General features: G+C 53.4%; 1 protein-coding gene across 4 annotated transcripts in view; it reads left to right on the forward strand.

The window, feature by feature from the left end:
- The window catches only part of LOC144752216 (arf-GAP with Rho-GAP domain, ANK repeat and PH domain-containing protein 1-like), a 309,705-nt gene that overhangs the window by 156,129 nt on the left and 129,023 nt on the right, over positions 1-24,553 (forward strand). For all 4 annotated transcript variants that reach the window (XR_013594053.1, XM_078640182.1, XM_078640183.1 and 1 more), the window contains one exon: positions 21,682-21,802. Coding sequence is in view for 3 of the 4 variants with exons in the window: in XM_078640182.1 (XP_078496308.1) it covers positions 21,682-21,802 (121 nt within the window). In the remaining variant the exon portion in view is untranslated. The remainder of the gene's footprint in view (positions 1-21,681; positions 21,803-24,553) is intronic.

The following is a 24,553-nucleotide window of genomic DNA, read 5'->3' on the forward strand; positions in this document are numbered from 1 at the left end:
GGACGCTACTCAGCTGCAACACAGCGGAAGACCTGGGATTGGTCTTCTTCGCCAACCAAGTTCACCAATCACACGCCGACTCCATGCTTGAAGAGTTCCCGGCGCTCTTTAGTGGCCTTGGAAAGCTCAAAGGCAAGAAAATCAAACTACACATAGACACCTCCATCCGTCCCGTCGCCTTGCGTCACAGAAGAGTGCCTTTCAACCTCCGCGCTCAGGTCGAAGAGGAGCTGAAGAAGCTCGAAGACCTCGATGTCATCGAGAAGGTGTCGGGACCGACTCCGTGGGTGTCTCCACTGGTGGTTGCCCCGAAGCCCAAGCAGCCTGGCGCCATCAGGCTGTGTGTTGACATGAGGCTGCCGAACACTGCCGTGAAGAGGGAGCGCCACATCACGCCCACCATGGACGACATCGTCGCCGACCTCAACGGGGCGAAGTGGTTCTCTAAACTTGATCTCAACGCGGGTTACCACCAGTTGGAACTTGATCAGAGCAGCCGATACATCACGACCTTCTCCACCCATGTCGGGCTCCGGAGATACAAGAGGTTAAGCTTTGGAGTGTCATCGGCGGCCGAAGTGTTTCAGAATGCAATAAAGGAGGTTCTGTCCGGGCTGAGTGGGGTCATCAACTTGAGCGACGACATTCTGATCTATTCGAACACGCTGGAGGAACACCATGCACATCTGAGGGCCACCCTACAAAGGCTACAGGAACATGGACTAACCCTCCACAGGAAAAAGTGCTCGTTCTACCAAGAAGCGGTGGACTTCTTCGGCTACCGATTCACGCGCGAAGGGCTCCGAGTTGACCCGAAGAAGGCGGAAGCTATCCAGAATGCCAGCACGCCCAGAAACCCCACCGAGGTGAGAAGCTTCCTCGGGATGGCCACGTACTGTGGCCGATTTATACCCAACTTGGCTGACCTGGCCGAGCCCCTCCGCGCACTCACGAGACAGGACCATGAATGGGAATGGACTGGCGCAGCAAACCAAGCCTTCCAGGAAATCAAGGCGAGCCTTCTGGACAAAGCCACGATGGCTTACTTCCAGCCACGCAGGAAGACCGAATTGGTCGTGGACGCCAGCCCCGTAGGCCTCGGCGCTGTTCTACTGCAGGAATATGGCCAGAATGACTGGAAACCTGTCGCATATGCGAGCAAGGCTCTCACGGACACTGAAACGCGATATGCTCAAATCGAGCGAGAGGCGCTAGCCATCAAGTGGGCCTGCCAACATTTTCACTTATATCTCTGCGGCCAACCCTTCACCATTGTGACCGACCACAAGCCACTCCTGCCCCTGTTCACCGGGTCCTCCAGGCTTGCCCCACCGCGGATTGAACGATGGGCCGTCCAGCTACAAGGCTACAATTTCACCCTAGTCTTCCGGCCCGGCGCCCATAATCCAGCGGACTATCTGTCCAGGCATCCGGATGTCACCAGAAAAGCAATCCCACTGGAGGATAGTCCATTGGTGGAGGAATTCGTCCACATGGTGTCCGTGGCTGCCTGCCCGGAGACCCTCACCCTGCAGGAGATTGGAAGAGCCACCGCCGAAGATGAGACTCTGACCCGCGTCAAGAATGCCCTGGACACCGGAAGCTGGACCAGGTTTCTGGAAGGAGCTCAAGGACTTCGTCCGGAGATTAGCCATGCCCGACAACAGCTATGGCAGATCCGCCATGAATTGAGCGTCGGCGATGAAGGCGTTATACTGAGAGGGCATCTCATTGTGGTGCCAGCAAGCCTCCAACAACAGACCCTCGTGATCGCTCACACGGGCCACCAAGGAACAGCCAAGACGAAGGCCAGACTACGCAACAAAGTATGGTTCCCGGCCATGGATCGCATGGTGGATGAGATGGTGCGCTCCTGTCATGCCTGCACCATCACGGGATCAGATCCAGCCCCAGCCCCAGTCATCACTGAAGAAGCGGCGACAACACCCTGGACCCAGCTGAGCATAGACTTCGGGAGCTTCCCAGATGGTCGACACACGCTGGTCGTCGTGGATTCCTTTTCAAAATTCCCTGTCGTGGAACTACTCTCCTCCACAGCATTTGGACCAGTCAAGAAAGCGTTGGACCACGTCTTTGCCACTATGGGACTCCCGGAGGAGGTGAAGTCGGACAACTGACCCCCTTTTCAAGGGCGAGAGTTCCAAACGTATCTGGAGGGCCTAGGGATAAAACACCGCAAAATCACACCGTTGTGGCCGCAAGCAAACGGCGAAGTGGAGAGGCTCATGCGGACTCTCAACAGGGCGCTCCGCATCGCCGTCAACGATGGCAAAGACCCGGAAGCTGCGTTAGACCAATTCCTGAGTGCATACCGACAGACCCCGCATAGCACCACTCACTGCGCACCGGCGCATGTTCTGTTCAAAAGAGCACCAAGAGGCAACATCCCTGCGTCCTCTACATGGACCCCGGAAGAGAGAGATGGTGATGCCATCCAGGCACGGAGAACTGTCACGAACCAGAAAGCAAGCGAAAAGAGACATGCTAGACACCCAGGGTTGCAAGAAGGAGACATCGTGGTGGTACAAGATCGGCACCCAGGGTGGAAATTTAGAACCCCGTTCGAACCAGAGCGGTGGATCGTGGAGAAAATTCAAGGAACAATGGTGACGGCCCGCCTCGGCCAACAGACTGTCACACGGAATGTATCTTGTTTCAAACGAATAGGAGTGCCGGATGGCACTCCCCAGGAGGCCGACGAAACCATCGATGTCGGCGCAGATGGTCCGGATGATGGAAGAACGGGGGCCCAAAACTCCGTGCCCCTCCCGAGCCGTGATCAGCCAGGAGACGACAGGCGTCACCCTGGTGTGCCCCGAAGTGAAACAACTGGGTGCACTTCTTCCTCCCGAGATGAAACAACAACCCCGGCCGGGGCTGTTGAGTCTCCTGCCCGGTCCAACCACAGATCCCACCTGCGACCCAATCCTGGGCCAAGCCAAAGACTCCGAGACTTTATGTGCACTTCCCCTTAGCCATTGTGTTTGGACAGTTTACATGTGAACTAAATTGAAGGAGGGATGTAGAGAGCCACACACACACATGCACGCCTTCACCCTAGGGACGGGCACGCCCCGAGGTATATATTAAAAGCGCGGAAGACCGCTCGGGGTCTTTCCGGCATACCACTAACCTGTGTGTGTGTCCTGTAATTGTGTGCTCCACGCCACGTGCGAGGCCCAGACCTCGCGCACTACAATGGAGTTGTCAAAATAGAGTACATATTATAAACAGATGAAAGAAACATTTAAATTACATTGTCAATATTTGAATTTAAAAGTATTTATTGGAGGGGCGTGGCCAAGATGGTGGGCTGATCAGACGTGGTTTTCCTCGGCTCCCCAGCCCCGAACGCGTTATAGCCCTTGTAATAGCTGAAATACCCCCATAAGTGAAGTGTTGCACCCCACGGGGGAGTATTAGCGGACGCCTACCCCTGGACTCACCTGTTGCCCCAGAAGTGACGCTGCAGGCTGCCGGGATCCGAGGCACGGACTGGCTGGCGGAGGAGCGGAGAGAGCGGCCCAGCCCCAGAGGACGGACAACGGAGAGAGGGTGGGACGGCTGGTCGACTGCCCGGACGAGACCGCACATACGAAGAGCTCCGGCGCTGGAGAAGCAGGCACCGACGGCCGCACGGGGAAGTCGGCAGAAGAGAGGAGCAGCGGCCACCGTGTGCCGAGGCGTCCTGCCGCCGAAATTGAGGCCGTGAGGATAGAGGCCTGGGCCTGCGGCGAGAGTTGCCCGGTACGGCCACGGCGGGGGGCGGGGCTTGCTGGGCCTCCCGGCTGCATATCTCACCCGCTCCTTGGACCCGGCCTTCCATAGTTCCCCCGATACTGGATTGCACACCGGCGGATGGGCGCCCAGCACCGACGCCGAGGGAGATAGTGGGCACGTCTGGGGGCCACCACCAGAGACCCCAACAGAGGCCCGAGAAGAGATCAAAGCGAGCCCTCCAGCAGCCGGCGCGAGGGGCCGGGGAATGCGATGGAGAGCTGACCAAGGAGTCCCCACGGAGCTAAGGAGCGGGATTGGGGTCTTGCTCGGGGGGCCTGGAGATCGCGCCCCCGGCGGGAGGAGCACGGGAGCCTGACGAGCAACAGGCCGGCAACGTCTTGAACTGGTGGACGGGGACGGCTGTTCACGGTGGGGGCAGGGGCCTACTGAGAGGAGACCCCAGGGATAGCTGAAGGAAGGGGCGAGGCAGCGCTGAATCTACGCGGGGCCTCAGAGAGGAGTTCAGCATTCTGCTCACGTTGGAGGTGCGACCTCGGGGAACGTGACTCGAAATCCCGGCGAGGGGCCTTGCGAGACTGGCCCGGCCTTGATCGCCAGAGCCCTACAACACAGCAGGGACAGGGCCTTCGGGGGCTCTACGGTGGGCACACAGACAGGGGACCCTGAGCCGCGGGTCCGGTGGACGGAATAACCCCCGGATCTGGGGCAACGGGGCTAGGAGCAGCCCTGAAACCACCGAGAACGCCAGCAGGTACTCACAAACCGAGAGGGCACTCAACTGGTAGACAGCACGCCTGTGGCACTGCGCCCTTCACGCGAGCCAGATTTACCCCGGGGCAGCCCCCTGGCTGTGCCTACGCGGGTCCCTGCCGTCCAGGAGGTCCCCACAACTGGGATTGGCATGGCTAACACAGGACACAGGGGGAACCGCACAATAACAGATATGCTCAGCAAGACCACCCCCAAAGGAGGGAAAACCCAGGTGCCCCCTTCGCCTCCAGTCGACGCCACGGCGACACAATGAGAGAACGGAGAGGCGCCCATCACGAGGACCTTCCTGGAGTCACTTTTCAATACCCTACGAGACGATTTCCAGGCGTTGAAACCGGACATAGCTGGTGAGCAGTGGGAAATCCGTAGAGACCTGGATGGACTGGGGGAACGAGTGGCCGCGGTGGAGGACGCTGGCCATGCCCGCAGCGAGGAGCTGGCTCACCTTCAACAAGAGGTCCTTTGGCTACAGGAACAACAGGTGGACTTACAGGCGCACGCGGAGGACCTCGAGAACCGTTCCCAGAGAAACAACATCCGGGTCAGAAATGTACCACTCAAAGCAGAGGGGAATAGCATCACTCGCTACTCGCAGGACCTCTTTAGGGACATACTGGGGGAACCATCCGACTTCACCATCCGCATTGATCACGCGCACAGAGTGGGCCTGGCGTGACGAGCGCCGGCCCCGCCACCGGACATCCTAGCATACCTCCCAGATTTCCCCCTGAAGGAGCGGATCTTGCAGGTAGCCCGACAGAAGCAACCTCTGCAGTTCCGAGGTGACCCAGTCGCCCTGTTCCAAGACTTATCAGCCATCACACTACAAAAGAGGCGAGACTTCAAAGTGGCTACGAAATTCCTACACGACAACGAGATACCATACTCATGGGGTCATCCATTTTGCCTAATCTTTAAATGGCAAGGGAAACTGCACCAACTCCGCTCTCTTAGCGACACCTGCACTCTACTGAACATTGACCTGCCGGAGGATGAGGAGTCTGGTGGAGCCTCCCCACACAGGTCGCAGGATGGGCCGGCGCGACATTCCCGCGATGGATGGCAACGAGTTCGTAAGCGGCGCCGGGCGAAGGCGCGCCTTGGGCTAGACCCCATGACGATAGCCCAGGAACGCGAAGCAGCCATCCAGGAGGTGGTCAGAGACACCACAGCTCCCACATGAGATGCCTAGCATAGGGGGTAGCCTTTCACGCTTTGATATGTCAAGGGGGAAGGGCGGGGGGCCAAGAGGGCAGCCATTGCCACGTTTCCCAACTCGAAGACTTTCTACGGACCTGAACTTTGTTGCACCAGACCCGGAACTATGGTGTGCATTTGGGGTTTTCACAATGGGGGAAGGGAGGGGGGAAGGAGATGGGAAGGAGGTAGAGGGGAGTTGACGGTGTTTGATGAAGTTCCTGCAATTGGGGTTAAGGGGGGATCGAGGTGGAGGGGGTTGGAGGGGGGGGGCCGTCCAGTGCTCGGAGGACGGGGGGAGGGGAAGTTGGGGGTTGAGTTTTCGGGGTTGGGGGGGCGAGAGAGGGGGGAGGAGGGCCCTCCTTGTCCAGGATTCTTTTCTTTTAGAAGCTCTCCATACCGCCACGCAAGCTGCACTGCATAGCACAGACCAGCCTAACCGCTTAAGATGTCCCGTCCACTGAAAATTCTCTCCCTCAATGTGCGAGGGCTTAACAATCCCAATAAGCGCAAGGCGATACTCTCCCTCCTGGAACATACCGCTGCTGATATATGCCTCCTACAGGAGACGCATTTACTGCCGAAGGATCACCACCGCCTTAAATCTAGGTGCTTCCCCCTGCAATTTTTCTCCTCAGCAGCCAAGAAGGTGGCAGGCGTAGCAATCTTGGTGTCCAAATCCTTCCAGGGACAGGCCCTTACAGAAGGAGGCAGAGATTAAGGGCAGGCTGCTCATACACCGCTTCATGGTTGGGGGACACACACTACTAGTGGGTTCCATTTATGCACCTAACGAGAAACAGGAGAAATTCCTTCACACAGCACTAGAGACAGCCACTGCCAACACTCACCCACATCTACTTCTGGGAGGGGACCTCAACATAGTGTTCCACAACACGGCAGATCGTAACAACCAACGCTATGGGCAAGTAGGGGCACTTTCTAAAGCAGGTCACACTCATCTCACAGACCTAGGCCTGGCTGACCTATGGAGACATCTTCATCCCACAGCTACTGCGTACACCTACTACTCGGCAGCACATGAGTCTTATGCGCGGCTTGATTACTTTCTATGCTCTCTGCAGCTGGTCCTCCGCGCGCAAGACGTGGACATCCTCCCGACCTCTCTGTCAGATCATTCCCCAATGCTGGCATCTTTCCTTTTCCCGAGTGTGCCCGGTCCGCAACGGCATTGGCACTTACGGGACACTCTGCTCTAGAGCCCTACCATAGTGGAGCGAATTGGGACCGCCATCACCCAATTCCTCACTCACAACGCCAACACAGATACTACCAAGGCCACCCAATGGGCCGCACTCAAGGCAGTTCTCCGGGAGAATTCATCTCCATAGTATCAGCTAGTAACAGAACGCGCTCTGAAAAGAGCAGAACTAGTCCAATGCGTCGCAGAGCTCGAGCAGATGCACCAGTGCACGGGTGCGGCTCGAGCATGGCGCCAACTCTGTACAGAGAGTAAAATGCTGGCAGCCATGGACCTGGACGTGGCGGAGTATGCCGCCATACGCCTTCGACATACCTACTATACCGGGGGAGATCGGTGCGGGAAGCTTTTGGCGAGTAAACTACGAGAGCAACGCCAAAGGCAGAGCATCCGCACCATTAGGTCCAACCGCGGTGAACAGATCACGGATGATGCGGCTATTGCCGCAGCATTCGGAGCTTTCTACGCCAACTTATATGCGGCAGATACTCTTGACGTACTAGCAAGCCAGGCATATTTGGAGAGTGTACCTCTCCCGTCGTTAAGCGATGCGCAGGCAGAGTTCCTTGATCGGCCCATTGGGCTCGGCGAGGTGATATCAGCGATATCCCGCCTCAAACTAGGGAAATCGCCAGGCCCTGATGGCTATTCAGCGGCCTTCTACAAAACCTTCTGCCACCAGGTGGCTCCCATTCTGCGAGACCTCTTCAACACCTTTGACCAACCTGGCGCAATTCCTACAGACCTGTTGGAAGCGGCGATATCGGTTCTACCGAAACCGGGACGCGACCACACCCACTGCAGCTCCTACAGACCGATTTCCCTCCTAAATGTCGATATTAAGCTCTACACGGGGATCCTAGCAAACAGATTGGCATCGTACATGCAGCAGTTGGTGGAACCCGACTAGGCGGGCTTCATTCCCCAACGGCAGACCAGTGACAACACCAAACGGGTCCTTCATCTCATAGAGGTGGGGTCCCGGACGAGGCCAGGCTGCATGTTGCTCACCATAGATGCTGAGAAGGCCTTTGATAGGGTACACTGGCCCTATCTAGAATTCGTGCTGAGGCAATTCGGCATGGGGGAGACCCTTTGCACCCGCATATTAAATTGCTACCGCCAGCCTAACGCTACCGTTCGGGTTAACGGGCACACCTCTCTGCGTTTCCCAATAGGCAGGGGCACCAGACAAGGGTGTCCTCTCTCCCCAATCTTGTTTGCACTCTACATGGAGCCGTTGGCGCAGCGGATTAGACAGCACGACCTCATTAAAGGGATCAAATTCGGAGGAGACGTACACAAAATTAGCTTATATGCAGATGACATTCTGCTCTCCCTTACAGAACCGATGCAATCCCTTAGGGCCCGTTTTACGGAGCTCCATACCTTTGCAGCGGCATCCGGTTTTAAAATTAATCTAGGGAAATCGGAGGCGCTGAACATATCTTTGCCAGCGGAGATGCTCGCCGAGGCCAAGGGTGAGTTTGATCTGAAATGGTCCGACTCCTCGATCCCATACTTAGGAGTACTGTTAGCCCCGACCCTGCAAGCTACCGCAGACGCCAACTATACTAGGCTCCGTGCACGCCTCAACGAGGACCTTAGGCGATGGATGCGGCACTCGCTCTCTTGGCTGGGGCGGATTGCTGCCGTCAAGATGACCCTACTGCCGCAGTTCCTTTGTGTTCCAGACCCTCCCGCTGCGACCTCCACTGGGCTGGCTCCAACGAGCGCAGTCCGATTTAGCACACTTCATCTGGAACGGTCGACGTCCACGCTTCAAGCATGCGATAGCAATACTCCCCCCCGAACCTGGCGGAGTAGGGGTTCCTGATATTACTTTATATTACCAGGCAACGCAACTTCGTACACTGGTGGAATGGCACCAACTAGAGTCAGGTAAACACTGGCTCTTTCAGGACCAGGCAGTAGCCGCAAGACCCCTCCAGGGAATCCCGTTCCTGCCTCGTTACCATAGGCCCCCCAACCTATACGCATCACAAATCACTAGCACAGTCCTGGAGGTGTGTGACAAAGTGGCGGTCAAACACGGCCTTACTTCATTTCCCTTCCCGATGACCCCTCTCTTCGACAACCCCGATTTTTCCCCAGGCCTGGATCCTAGGACTTCGAGACCCATATTTTCCGTGGCTGGAATGCAACCCAACAGACACTGATCTTATTCCTATTGCCTTTCGCCTGATTGGGACTCCGTGCCAGTGGCTCAGCACTAATGTACCGAATGTCGAATGTGGTCTCTTTGTTATTTCTGTTTTGACAATAATTAAAGATTTAAACCATAAAAGTATTTATTAAGCGCACGATTACCAGGCGGTTTCTTGGCGCTAGGGTATGCAACCCAGGGGAGCAGAAAAGTAGGTGCTAGGGCGAAAAGGCCTGTGAAAAAAGAAGTTTTAAGCACCCTTTGGAACTCAGGGTATGTCACTGTTGACCTGATGGTAAGAGGAAGGGAGTTCCAAAAACTCGGAGTGAGGACGGGGAACTTCGTGCCCCCCGATTTGATCTTCCTAAACCGGGGTACTAAAAGGAGAGATTGGGAGGAGGAGCGCAGTTCTCTGCTGGGGGTGTAAACTATGATTTTAGAGTTGATAAAAGCTGGAGCCGCCCCAGCACGGGCCTGGAAGGTCATGCATCCCATCTTAAAAAGGCCGCGTTCTCTGATGGGAAGCCGATGAAGGGCTCTAAGTAGTGGGGTGACATGATGTAACTTGGGAAGACCATAAATAAGGCGGGGGGCTTGATTCTGGACTAATTAGAGACGCCCAAGGGCGTAGGCAGGAACACCATTGTACAGAATATTGCCATAGTCCAGGCGTGAAAGGACCATGGCCATGAGAATAAGTTTCAGAGCTGCAAAGGAAAAAAATCATGAAATCTTTTGAATAGTGCGTAGGGTAAAGAAACAGGAAGAAACAATCGTGCTAATCTGGGAGTGTAGAGTGAGGTGTTGGTTAAGTGTTATCCCTATTGTTTTAACTGAGAGGGCGGTGATGGGGGAGGGCCTAGGGAGGGGGGGCCAAAAGAGGGGAGTCCAGGGGTTGGAGCTGCCACCAGTGAGAACCAGCTCGGTTTTATCAGGGTTGAGTTTAAGGTGGTTACAGTTCATCCAATCCCTGATAAAGACCATGACGGATTGGAAGTTGTGAATGGAGTGTGAGGAGTCAGAAAGATTGAAAATGAGCTGGAGGTCATCGGCATAGTTGAATACCGTGACCTCCATCTTCTGTAAAGCAAAAATGAGGGGAAAAATATATAAATTGAACAGGAGAGGGGAGAGGGAGGAGCCCTGGGGGACGCCACACTGCACCTTGCGTGAGGGAGCAGAGAAATCGGCCAGATGGACGGCCTGTGTGCGATCCCTCAGGAAGGAGGAGATCCAGGCCAAAGCTGGTCCACTGATGCCCGCCGCCTCGACACGGGTGAGAAGAATGGTATAGTCCACCGTGTCGAAGGCGGCGGACAAGTCGAGGAGGACGAGGGCCTGGGGCTGGTTAACATCCATCCCCTCTCTGAGCATGTCCATAACCAAGATGACAACTTTTTCAGTTGAGTGTCGCGGGCAGAAGCCCGCCTGGCATGGCGCTAGGCGGCCACTGTCCTCAATAAAAGAGCTGAGGACTTTGGTAACAAGGCGCTCTAGGACTTTACCCAGAAATGGGAGGAGGGAGATGGGACGGTAGTTGGTAAGGGAGGATGGGTCGGCGCCGGGCTTCTTAAGGATTGGGATGATAATGGCCGATTTATGAGGAGCAGGGACAACACCCTGCTTGAGGGAGTCATTAAGGAAGATGAGGGGAGGTAGAGGACACGCCGAGAAAATCTCTCTCAAAATGTGAGCTGGACAGATGTCAGAGGGGGATCCTGACTTCACTCGAGAGAGAGCAGAGAGAGGAAAGTTTCCCTCGTCAAGGGGACTATCTGGTCTAATTGAGAGACGTTGGCCGGTGGATGGGGGTCAGAAAAAGCAAAAGAGGGCGGGGATATGTTAGCCTTAATAACCGCAATTTTCTCAATAAAAGTCATTGAGAGACTCAGAGGGATTGGGAGGGGGTGGGTTTGAGGGTAACTCTATCTGAGGAGGCCAGCTCGTGGACTGTGGCAAAGATTTCCCTGGGTTGGTTTTAGGCCGAGAGAATTTTGCCAGAGAAGTAGCTAGTCTTGGCATTAAGGATGACTTTTTTATATTCATTAAGGATGGAGGTGTATTGAGATTTTAGCGTCGGACAGTAAGCGCGTCTCCAGGCGCGCTCTGCACGGCGCACTGCGAGTTTTTTCTCTTTAAGGTCAGTACTAAACCATCTATTGGCGTAGTGGGCGCGTCTGATTCTGACGCGCCTAAGAGGGGCTACTTGGTCACAGGCACTAGACAATCATTTGTTGATGGTGTTGGCTTGAGATGGCGAAGTGAGTTCCTTGAGTACAGGACAGGAGGCTAAAAGGGAGGAGCAATGGGAGGGCACGTCTACTTTGTTCCAGTTACGTGCCCAGGTGTTCCTAGGAAAAGGTCTTTTTACTAGGCTTAAATCGAGAAAGAACGAAATCAAATGATGATCAGACTAGAGGCAGGGCGTAACAATGGGGGTGGGAACAGGGATATTAAGTGACCAAATTTGGTCCAATATAAGACCTTGGGTGTGGGTGGGAGTATGGACATGTGACAGAAAATTTAAACTAAGGAGAAGTTCGGTAAATTCTTTCAACAATGCACCTTCCGCAGGGTCAGAAGGCCAAAAATTAAAATCCCTGATCACCAGGACGGATGAGTTGTTTACTGCTAGAGTGGCTAGCAGCTCCTGGATAGCAGGGAGAAAGTGTGGCATTTGCTGAGGGGGACGGTAAATTAAAACACAAGTAATAGGGACTTGAAAGGAAGCAGATCGCACCACCAGACAGTCGACCGCCGTGATGGATGGAGATAATGATAATTGGAAGTGAAGCCCGGAGCGGATGATCAGGGCAACCCACCTTCCCCGCAGGCCGATCGGCACGTAAGGCATAGTAGGAGGAGGGGAGAGCCGTTAGTACGTTGGGCAAAGAGTCCGAACAAAACCAGGTTTCTGTAAGAAACAGAAGATCCGGTTTATATGTGTCTAAAAAAGGCAAACAATTCCAGGTGATGTTTAACTGCGAGCCTGGTGTTCAGGAGGAAGGCTGAGATGGTGGGCGTAGGATCAGGAAAAGGTGGGGAACCTGTTTCAATAGTGGGGGGGTGGAGTGATGAAGGCAAATTAACCAGGAGGGAGGGCATAGGGTTGGCTCGGGCCAGGCCGATTTTATTGATGTGAGCCAGGGTTGCTGGATGGAGCTGCCAGGGGCCCTGGTGGGAGCAAAGATAATCTGGAGAGTAGGAAATGAAATGGGCATAATGAGGTGCCCCTGGCCCCGCCCGGCCGCGGACGGGCGCAGACAGGCTTACCTTAGGCGCACCTTCTGCGCGCAAGAGGCGCGTCCGTTGCGCACGTCCGCTGCGCGCCCGAGGACACATGTGCACTTTATGGCGAGCAGCCTCGAGTAGCTGGACCGCTAACTCGGTCTAACCGCCCTTCAGGCTACCCCCAAGATGGCGCCCACCCTCCACACAATCGGCATGAAGAGCCGCGGTGGACTGGGGCAGGGGAGGCCACACAGGAAGGTAATAGATGCACAAATGCAATTTTAAGAACGTAGCTCCAAAGTGCGCTGTGTGAATAATTCTAAAATATGAGGCGCCTGCATCTAAATCATGCAGAAGCGCCGAGTATCATCCGCTAAAAATTCAAGTTATGTCAAAGCTGCCCCGTGCTGTCACAGTGTCCCCAGTGGAGTACAGGAGCTGCCACCACCTGTTAAGCCCATATAAAGAAAACTGCGACATTACACTTCAAACGAGATCATTATTGTGTAATTGTTCGGTCAATTCCCTATTGCCAGAATTTAGGTCAGCATATAACATTCATCCAAAGAGATACTTAGGGATTTTTGTGACAGAGAAAGTAGAAGATCTATTTCATTTAAATTGTACCCCTTGCTAAAAAAAAGTGAAGCCCCTGTTAACGTGATGGAATCAGCTCCCATTATTAATTCTAGGTCGAGTCGCACTAATTGGTATGTCTATTCTTCCACTATTTAACTTTCTTTTTAGCGCCGTTCCATGTGCACTACAAGCAGCTTTTTTAGGTCTTGCTGAGCCAGCGCATGCGCTGCTCTGAGACATTTAGTATCAGGGTTTCAAAGTGCTGCCACAGCAGGCTTTTGGTGGCCTAGCGCTTGCATTCACGCGAGCGTGCACGCGCACAGCTGCCATCTGCCTCCCTTCCAGCGCTTCCCGGCTGATCGAGCTTAGCCGTGTATGATTCCCAATGAAGCTCCCGCAGGTGCACATCACCGTCCTATCTCATCAATTATAATATAGGTATTTCTGTTGTGATGGCATGAATTGATGGGTCTTTCATGGTTTATGATGTCACTTAGCACATATTACCGAAAGACATACAATCTTTAATTATTTATGCAACTTTAGTGATTGTTTTTTGAGTGATTACTTGGTGGTTTTTGCTAATTGAGTTCTCAATATGAGCGCTACCTTCTTTTGGGCACTGTCATATTGCACTCAGGCTTGCCATCTATTAAATCCTGACCCTACTCGCCACTAAAGAGACTCTCACTGACTCTCAGACACTCTCTCACAGACACTCTCTCACAGACACTCTCTCACAGACACTCTCTCACGGACACTCTCTCACGGACACTCTCTCACGGACTCACTCTCACGGACTCACTCTCACGGACTCACTCTCACAGACTCACTCTCACAGACTCACTCTCACAGACTCACTCTCACAGACTCACTCTCACAGACTCACTCTCACAGACTCACTCTCACAGACTCACTCTCACAGACACTCTCACAGACTCACTCTCACAGACACTCTCACAGACTCACTCTCACAGACACTCTCACAGACACTTTCACACTCTCTCACGGACCCTCTCTCAGACTCTCATAAACACTCTCACAGACTCACAGAAACTCTCTCACAGACACACTCTCATTGACTCAGACTCTCTCTCACAGACTCTCTCTCACAGACTCTCTCTCACAGACACTGTCTCACAGACACTGTCTCACAGACACTGTCTCACAGACACTGTCTCACGGACACTGTCTCACGGACACTGTCTCACGGACACTGTCTCACGGACACTGTCTCACGGACACTGTCTCACGGACACTGTCTCACGGACACTCTCTCACGGACACTCTCTCACGGACACTCTCTCACGGACACTCTCTCACAGACTCTCTCTCACAGACTCTCTCTCACAGACTCTCTCTCACAGACTCTCTCTCACAGACTCTCTCTCACAGACTCTCTCTCACAGACTCTCTCTCACAGACTCTCTCACAGACACCCTCTCACAGACTTTCATAAACATACTCACAGACTCACAGAAACTCTCTCACACACACTCTCATTGACTCAGACACACTCACAGACACACTCTCTCACAGACACACTCTCTCGCACACTCTCTCGCACACTCTCACAGACACTCTCACACACTCACACACTCTCTCTCACACACTCTCTCTCACAGACTCTCTCTCACAGACTCTCTCACAGACTCTCTCTCACAGACTCTCTCTCACAGACTCTCTCACAGACTCTCTCACAGACTCTCTCACAGACTCTCTCACAGACTCTCTCACAGACTCTCTCACAGACTCTCTCACAGACTCTCTCACAGACTCTCTCACAGACTCTCTCACAGACTCTCTCACAGACTCTCTCACAGACTCTCTCACAGACTCTCTCACAGACTCTCTCACAGACTCTCTCACAGACTCTCTCACAGACTCTCTCACAGACTCTCTCACAGACTCTCTCACAGACTCTCTCACAGACTCTCTCACAGACACTCTCTCACAGACACTCTCTCACAGACACTCTCTCACAGACACTCTCTCACAGACACTCTCTCACAGACACTCTCACAGATTCACAGACTCTCATAGACACTCTCTCACAGACTCTCTCACAGACTCTCTCACAGACTCTCTCACAGACACTCTCTCACAGACTCTCTCACAGACTCTCTCTCACAGACACTCTCACAGATTCACAGACTCTCATAGACACTCTCTCAGAGACTCTCTCAGAGACTCTCTCACAGACACTCTCACAGACACTCTCTCACAGACTATCACAGACACTCTCTCACAGACCCTCACAGACTTTCTCACAGAGAGACTCTCTCTCACAGACTCTCTCTCACAGACTCTCTCACAGACACTCTCTCTCACAGACACTCTCTCTCACAGACACTCTCTCTCACAGACACTCTCTCTCACAGACACTCTCTCTCACAGACACTCTCTCTCAGACTCTCACAGACACTCTCTCGGACTCTCACAGACTCTCACAGCCACTCTCACAGACACACTCTTGTTGACTCACACACTCTTGTTGACTCACACACTCTCGTTGACTCACACTCTCTCAGACACTCTCTCTGACACTCTCTCTGACACTCTCTCTGACACTCTCTCTGACACTCTCTCTGACACTCTCTCTGACACTCTCTCTGACACTCTCTCTGACACTCTCTCTGACACTCTCTCTGACACTCTCTCTGACACTCTCTCAGACACTCTCTCTCAGACACTCTCTCTCAGACACTCTCTCTCAGACACTCTCTCTGACACTCTCTCTGACACTCTCTCTGACACTCTCTCTGACACTCTCTCTGACACTCTCTCACAGACACTCTCTCACAGACACTCTCCCAAAGACACTCTCCCAAAGACTCTCTCTCACAGACACTCTCACAGACTCTCTCACAGACACGCTCAGACTCTCACAGACACTCTCTCACAGACTCTCACAGACACCCTCTCACAGACTCTCACAGACACCCTCTCACAGACTCTCTCTCACAGACCCTCACAGACACTCTCTCACAGACACTCTCTCACAGACACTCTCTCACAGACACTCTCACAGACACTCTCACAGACACTCTCAAAGACACTCACACTCTCTCACAGCCACTCTCTCAGACTCTTACAGCCACTCTCTCAGACTCTCTCAGACTCTCTCAGACTCTCTCAGACTCTCTCAGACTCTCTCAGACTCTCTCAGACTCTCTCAGACTCTCTCAGACACTCTCACAGCCACTCTCACAGCCACTCTCACAGACACTCTCACAGCCACTCTCACAGACACTCTCACAGACACTCTCACAGCCACTCTCACAGACACTCTCACAGACACTCTCACAGACACTCTCACAGACACTCTCTCACAGACACTCTCTCACAGACACTCTCTCACAGACACTCTCACAGACACTCTCACAGACACTCTCTCACAGACACTCTCTCACAGACACTCTCTCACAGACACTCTCTCACAGACACTCTCTCACAGACACTCTCTCACAGACACTCTCTCACAGACACTCTCTCACAGACACTCTCTCACAGACACTCTCTCACAGACACTCTCTCACAGACACTCTCTCACAGACACTCTCTCACAGACACTCTCTCACAGACACTCTCTCACAGACTCTCTCACAGACACTCTCACACACACTCTCACACACACTCTCACTCACACACTCTCTCACACACTCTCTCACACACTCTCTCACACACTCTCTCACACACTCTCTCACACACTCTCTCACACACTCTCTCACACACTCTCTCACACACTCTCTCACACACTCTCTCACACACTCTCTCACACACTCTCACACACTCTCACACACTCACCTGTTTGTATTAATGAACATACCCCTCCTAGCGTCCATCCCTCACCTGCTCGTATTAATGCACATACCCCTCCTAGCGTCCATCCCTCACCTGCTCGTATTAATGCGCATACCCCTCCTGCTGTCTATCTCTCACCAGCTCGTATTAATGCACATACCCCTCCTAGCGTCCATCCCTCACCTGCTCGTATTAATACACATACCCCTCCTGCCGTCTATCCCTCATCTGCTCGTATTAATGCACAGACCTCTCCTAGCGCCCATCCCTCACCTGCTCGTATTAATGCGCATACCCCTCCTGCTGTCTCTCTCACCAGCTCGTATTATTGCACATATCCCTCCTAGCGTCCATCCCTCACCTGCTCGTATTAATGCACATACCCCTCCTAGCGTCCATCCCTCACCTGCTCGTAATAATGCACATACCCGTCCTGCCGTCTGTCCCTCACCTGCTCGTATTAATGCACATACCCCTCCTGCCGTCTGTCCCTCACCTGCTCATATTAATGCACATACCCCTCCCTGCGTCCATCCCTCACCTGCTCGTATTAATGCACATACCCGTCCTGCCGTCTATCCCTCACCTGCTCGTATTAATGCACATACCCCTCCTGCCGTCCATCCCTCACCTGCTCGTATTAATGCACATACCCCTCCTGCCGTCTATCCATCACCTGCTCGTATTAATGCACATACCCCTCCTAGCGTCCATCCCTCACCTGCTCGTATTAATGCACATACCCCTCCTGCCGTCTATCCCTCACCTGCTTGTATTAATGCACATACCCCTCATGCCGTCTGTCCCTCACCTGCTCGTATTAATGCACAGACCCCTCCTGCCGTCTGTCCCTCACCTGCTCGTATTAATGCACATACCCCTCCTGGCTTCCATCCCTCACCTGCTCGTATTAATGCACATACCCCTCCTGCTGTCTATCCCTCACCTGCTCGTATTAATGCACAGACCCCTCCTGCCGTCTATCCCTCACTTGCTCGTATTAATGCACATACCCCTCCTGCCGTCCATCCCTCACCTGCTCGTATTAATGCACAGACCCCTCCTGCCGTCTATCCCTCACCTGCTCGTATTAATGCACATACCCGTCCTGCCGTCTATCCCTCACCTGCTCGTATTAATGCACATACCCCTCCTGCCGTCTGTCCCTCACCTGCTCATATTAATGCACATACCCCTCCTAGCCTCCATCCCTCACCTGCTCGTATTAATGCACATACCCCTCCTGGCTTCCATCCCTCACCTGCTCGTATTAATGCACAGACCCCTCCTGCCGTCTAACCCTCACCTGCTCGTATTAATGCACAGACCCCTCCTGCCGTCTATCCCTCACCTGCTCGTATTAATGCACAAACCCCTCCCGCCGTCTATCCCTCACTTGCTCGTATTAATGCACATACCCCTCCTGCCGTCTATCCCTCACCTGCTCGTATTAATGCACAGACCCCTCCTGCCGTCTATCCCTCACCTGCTCGTATTAATGCACAGACCCCTCCTGCCGTCTATCTCTCACCTGCTCGTATTAATGCACAGACCCCTCCTGCCGTCCATCCCTCACCTGCTCGTATTAATGCACATACCCCTCCTAGCGTCCATCCCTCACCTGCTCGTATTAATGCACATACCCGTCCTGCCGTCTATCCCTCACCTGCTCGTATTAATGCACATACCACTCCTGCTGTCTGTCCCTCACCTGCTCGTATTAATGCACATACCCCTCCTAGCGTCCGTCCCTCACCTGCTAGTATTAATGCACATACCCCTCCGAGCGTCCATCCCTCACCTGCTCGTATTACTGCACATACCCCTCCTAGCGTCCATCCCTCACCTGCTCGTATTAATGCACAGACCCATCCTGCCGTCTAATGCTCACCTGCTCGTATTAATGCACATACCCCTCCTAGCGTCCATCCCTCACCTGCTCGTATTAATGCACATACCCCTCCTGCCGTCTGTCCCTCACCTGCTCGTATTAATGCACAGACCCTCCTGCCGTCTAACCCTTACCTGCTCATATTAATGCACAGACCCCTCCTGCCGTCTATCCCTCACCTGCTCGTATTAATGCACATACCCCTCCTGCCGTCTATCCCTCACTTGCTCGTATTAATGCACATACCCGTCCTGCCGTCTATCCCTCACCTGCTCGTATTAATGCACATACCCCTCCTAGCGTCCATCCCTCACCTGCTCGTATTAATGCACAGACCCCTCCTAGCGTCCATCCCTCACCTGCTCGTATTAATGCGCATACCCCTCCTAGCGTCCATCCCCCACCTGCTCGTATTAATGCATATACCCCTCCTAGCGTCCATCCCTCACCTGCTCGTATTAATGCACAGACCCCTCCTGCCGTCTATCCCTCACCTGCTCGTATTAATGCACAGACCCCTCCTGCCCTCTATCCCTCACCTGCTCGTATTACTGCACATACCCCACCTGCCGTCTATCCCTCACCTGCTCGTATTAATGCACATACCCCTCCTAGCGTCCATCCCTCACCTGCTTGTATTAATGCACATACCCCTCCTAGCGTCCATCCCTCATCTGCTCGTATTAATGCACAGACCCCTCCTGCCGTCTATCCCTCACCTGCTCGTATTAATGAACAGACACCTCCTGCCGTCTATCCCTCACCTGCTCGTATTAATGTACATACCCGTCCTGCCGTCTATCCCTCACCTGCTCGTATTAATGCACATACCCCTCTTAGCGTCCATCCCTCACCCTCTCGTATTAATGCACATACCTCTCCTAGTGTCCATCCCTCATCTGCTCGTATTAACGCACCTACCCCTCCTGCTGTCTATCTCTCACCAGCTCGTATTAATGCACAGACCCCTCCTGCCGTCTATCCCTCACCTGCTCGTATTAATGCACAGACCCCTCCTGCCGTCTATCCCTCACCTGCTCGTATTAATGCACATACCCCTCCTGCCGTCTATCCCTCACCTGCTCGTATTAATGCACAGACCCCTCCTGCCGTCTATCCCTCACCTACTCGTATTATTGCACATACCCCTCCCAGCGTCCATCCCTCACCTGCTCGTATTAATGCACAGACCCCTCCTGCCGTCTATCCCTCACCTGCTCGTATTAATGCACAGACCCCTCCTGCCCTCTATCCCTCACCTGCTCGTATTACTGCACATACCCCTCCTGCCGTCTATCCCTCACCTGCTCGTATTAATGCACATACCCGTCCTAGCGTCCATCCCTCACCTGCTTGTATTAATGCACATACCCCTCCTAGCGTCCATCCCTCATCTGCTCGTATTAATGCACAGACCCCTCCTGCCGTCTATCCCTCACCTGCTCGTATTAATGAACAGACCCCTCCTGCCGTCTATCCCTCACCTGCTCGTATTAATGCACATACCCGTCCTGCCGTCTATCCCTCACCTGCTCGTATTAATGCACATACCCCTCTTAGCGTCCATCCCTCACCCTCTCGTATTAATGCACATACCCCTCCTAGTGTCCATCCCTCATCTGCTCGTATTAATGCACCTACCCCTCCTGCTGTCTATCTCTCACCAGCTCGTATTAATGCACAGACCCCTCCTGCCGTCTATCCCTCACCTGCTCGTATTAATGCACATACCCCTCCTGCCATCTATCCCTCACCTACTCGTATTAATGCACATACCCGTCCTGCCGTCTATCCCTCACCTGCTCGTATTAATGCACAGACCCCTCCTGCTGTCTATCCCTCACCTGCTCGTATTAATGCACAGACCCCTCCTAGCATCCATCCCTCACCTGCTCGTATTAATGCACATACCCCTCTTAGCGTCCATCCCTCACCTGCTCGTATTAATGCACATACCCCTCCTGCCGCCTATCCCTCACCTGCTCGTATTAATGCACATACCCCTCTTAGCGTCCATCCCTCACCTGCTCGTATTAATGCACATACCCCTCCTAGCGTTCATCCCTCACCTGCTCGTATTAATGCGCATACCTCTCCTAGCGTCCATCCCTCACCTGCTTATATTAATGCACATACCCCTCCTAGCGTCCATCCCTCATCTGCTCGTATTAATGCACAGACCCCTCCTGCCGTCTATCCCTCACCTGCTCGTATTAATGCACATACCCATCCTAGCGTCCATCCCTCACCTGCTTGTATTAATGCACATACCCCTCCTAACGTCCATCCCTCACCTGCTCGTATTAATGCACATACCCCTCCTGCCGCCTATCCCTCACCTGCTCGTATTAATGCACATACCCCTCTTAGCGTCCATCCCTCACCTGCTCGTATTAATGCACATACCCCTCCTAGCGTCCATCCCTCACCTGCTCGTATTAATGCGCATACCCCTCCTGCCATCTGTCTCACTTGCTCGTATTAATGCGCATACCCCTCCTGCCGTCTATCTCTCACTTGCTCGTATTAATGCATGTACGCTTAATGACGTCCATCCCTCACCTGCTTGTATTAATGCACATACCCCTCCTAGCGTCCATCCCTCACCTGCTTGTATTAATGCACATACCCCTCTTAGCGTCCATCCCTCACCTGGTCGTATTAATGCACATACCCCTCCTGCCGCCTATCCCTCACCTGCTTGTATTAATGCACATACCCCTCTTAGCGTCCATCCCTCACCTGCTCGTATTAATGCACATACCCCTCCTGCCGCCTATCCCTCACCTGCTCGTATTAATGCACATACCCCTCCTAGCGTCCATCCCTCACCTGCTCGTATTAATGCACATACCCCTCCTAGCGTCCATCCCTCACCTGCTCGTATTAATGCGCATACCCCTCCTGCCATCTATGTCTCACTTGCTCGTATTAATGCGCATACCCCTCCTGCCGTCTATCTCTCACTTGCTCATATTAATGCATGTACCCTTTATGACGTCCGTCCCTCACCTGCTTGTATTAATGCACATACCCCTTCTATCGCCCCTGGTTTAGGAGCACTACTCAAGGCTGTTTGTGACTGTTTCGTCCATCACGTTAGTGATGCAGAAAGATGATTCCAGGTTCTCGGTGACCACCCAGGGACAGGAGCTCACCTTCAGGAGCAGTACCGCAGGTGAGATCCGGAGCAGAGCTGGCTGGGGAAGCAAAGAACGTCCCAAGAGCTAGATTCAGAGACTACGTCCTAAAGTGCTGAGTATGTGTGTGTGCTTTTGGGCAGCAGAGAAACCATTAGAACAAGTGTGCAGATCACTGAAGGCATTGAAGTTTAATAATTGTAGGGTGACTAAGGAGAGGTTGCAGGTTCTGCAACAGGATAAAAGTGCAGGCCTATAGGAGTTGGTTAAAAGTGACTCGTGTTTCACAATGCTGCATTCCTCTGGCATCAATCACAACAAAACACAATTTATGATTGCCATTACTGTTGCTACAATCTTCTAAGACATGAATACAAGGGGAGAAGACCAGGACCAGGAGACTCAGGACCTTATTATGAATTTGGCGGTCCTAAAGCGGCGACACGAATGCACCTTCTGGTGTGGGACCGCCAAAGCCGTGGTGCGGCCGCCCTTCCAGATTAGGAGTAATATCCTGGCCTGTTACTCATAGATGATCCCAACATGCACACCGCCGCTGTGAGAGCTCCAACTGCACCTTCCTGCGTTATGGCATGCAGGCCACACCGTGCAGGAATTGAGGGTGCAAATCCAGGGAGGTGGAGTACAGCATGTGCGGCCCCTGCATGCACCCCCATGGACCAGAGGCGGCAGGGTTGCTTCTTCGCCACCCTTTTCATCATGGGTTCACCACCAGGAAAAGTGTGGTGGTGAGGCAACTCGAAATATGCTCCGTGGTGTCGCTACGGCACCAACAAGATATTTCAGGCTCTGACAACTGTACGACCACCGCAGGATCCTGAATCCCTAGCAGTTGCAGCGGTCCGGTGGTGGTCCGACCGCCACACTTGTAATGCTGTGGGTGGGCCCGCAGTGTGGTGGTGGTGGCCCGTCACCGCTAGTATGGCAGTCCCATGGACCGCCTTACTTGTAATGGGGCCCTCAGTGTCGCACAACATGGGGACCGAAAACAAAGTCTTCTATGTGCAACTGGCACCCACACTATTCCTTTCAGTATGTGGCACTACTGTGTGCTTCATCGATGTCACAATATAGAATTTAAAATATGGACTGTAAAAATAAAGACATTCAAAAATACCTACACAATACAAAAATACAATACATATTTTTTTTTTTCACAACACATTTTTATTAAGTAGGTAAGCAAAAGGCAATACGTGGCTCCCCACAGTCAGGAGATCACCACCAAGCATCATGACATGTTTTTATCTGTAATGCATAGTCCAAACAATAAAAGATGAATAACAGGACCCCCCCTCCTCCACCCACCAACCCCCCAACCCCTCTGCTACCCCCCCCTTATCCCTCCCTAACCCCTTGCACGTGAGTATACAAAACAACTGGTAATTGGTCGTCATGTGGTAGGTATGACGCACTGCCTAGGCCTGTACCGCATCTTCAGCCTGTATGTCTTCCTCTTGTTCCCTTGGGGGGTCCAGTATCAATCCCCTATACTCCGTCCATCGCTTCCAGATCTTAAAGTGCTTCCGAGGGCAGCCTCTCGCTTCAAACACTGGACGTTCCAGTCCCATTAGGTAGTCTAGTCCAGCCTTCCACGCACACAGGGGGGGGCTCGCTCTCCCTTCCATGCTCGCGCTAAGTCTCTTTTGGCAACCACAAGCCCCAACAGCAATAAGTGACGTTTATATATATTTCCACCTACTCCCTCCAATACATGAAGTAGCCCTAATCGCGGAGTGCGGGGAAGATCCCATCCCAATACTTCTGACAAGCAACTCCAGACACCCCTACAGAATCTGACCAACCCAGCACACGACCACACAGTATGCAGCAGCGTACCCACCGCAGCCCCACAGCGCAGACATTCCGGAGACCCAATCAGTCCCGCCTTCCACAGCCTCTCTCGGGTATAGTATGCCCTGTGCAAGTACTTGAACTGAACGAGTCTAAGACGTATGGCGATTGCGGCCCCTCGCGGGGACTCCAGGGCCTCCCTCCAATCATCCTCATCCAGGGGACCAACATCTCCCTCCCAGGCCTCCTTAAGTGGAAGTAGGGTGGTTGAGCAGTGAGTAACCAGTGTTTGATAAATTTGGGACACCTTCTTATCTCCAAGGTCTCCCATGAATACCTTCACTTCAACTGGGCTAAATTCCGGGAGTGACTCCAGGTTAGTGAGGCTAGGTGCTAACGCATGGCGAAACTGAAGGTATCGGTAAAATTGGGTCTTGGGCATGTGGAATTCCGTGCTGAGCTCCTGGAACGATTTAAGAGTGACCCCGGTCATTACATGGCCCAACGACGAGATCCCAATTGCATCCCAGCCATCAAATCCCGGCAATGCAGCCAACGCGGGTAGTCGCCCGTTTTTCCATAACGGAGTCTCCGCAGCCAATCTACCCCACCAGCCCATGCGACGCAGTGCCTGTCTCCACACCTCAGACAACCCGCGTGGCACACGGCAGTGTCCGCCTTAGCCTAGCCGAGTACAGAATCGTATGGAGGGTGTTATTCCCCATCAGCAAGCGCTCTAGGGCATATGCCGGGTCTCCCCTGTCTCCATACCACCATTCATTGAGTACTAGTAGCTGGGAGGCCTGATAATAGGAGAGGAGGTCCGATGTGGCTAAGCCACCACAGTATGTAGACCGGAAGCATGTCCGCAGTGCCACCCTGGCAGCACCTCCAGCCCACAGGAAGCGGCCCAGAACAGAGTTGACCTGCCGAAACATCGGGGAGTAATTGGATGTGGGTAGCTTTGCAGCTGG

Source organism: Lissotriton helveticus, chromosome 4_2, assembly GCF_964261635.1.
Source record: "Lissotriton helveticus chromosome 4_2, aLisHel1.1, whole genome shotgun sequence".
In the NCBI taxonomy this organism is placed as follows: Eukaryota; Metazoa; Chordata; class Amphibia; order Caudata; family Salamandridae; genus Lissotriton; species Lissotriton helveticus.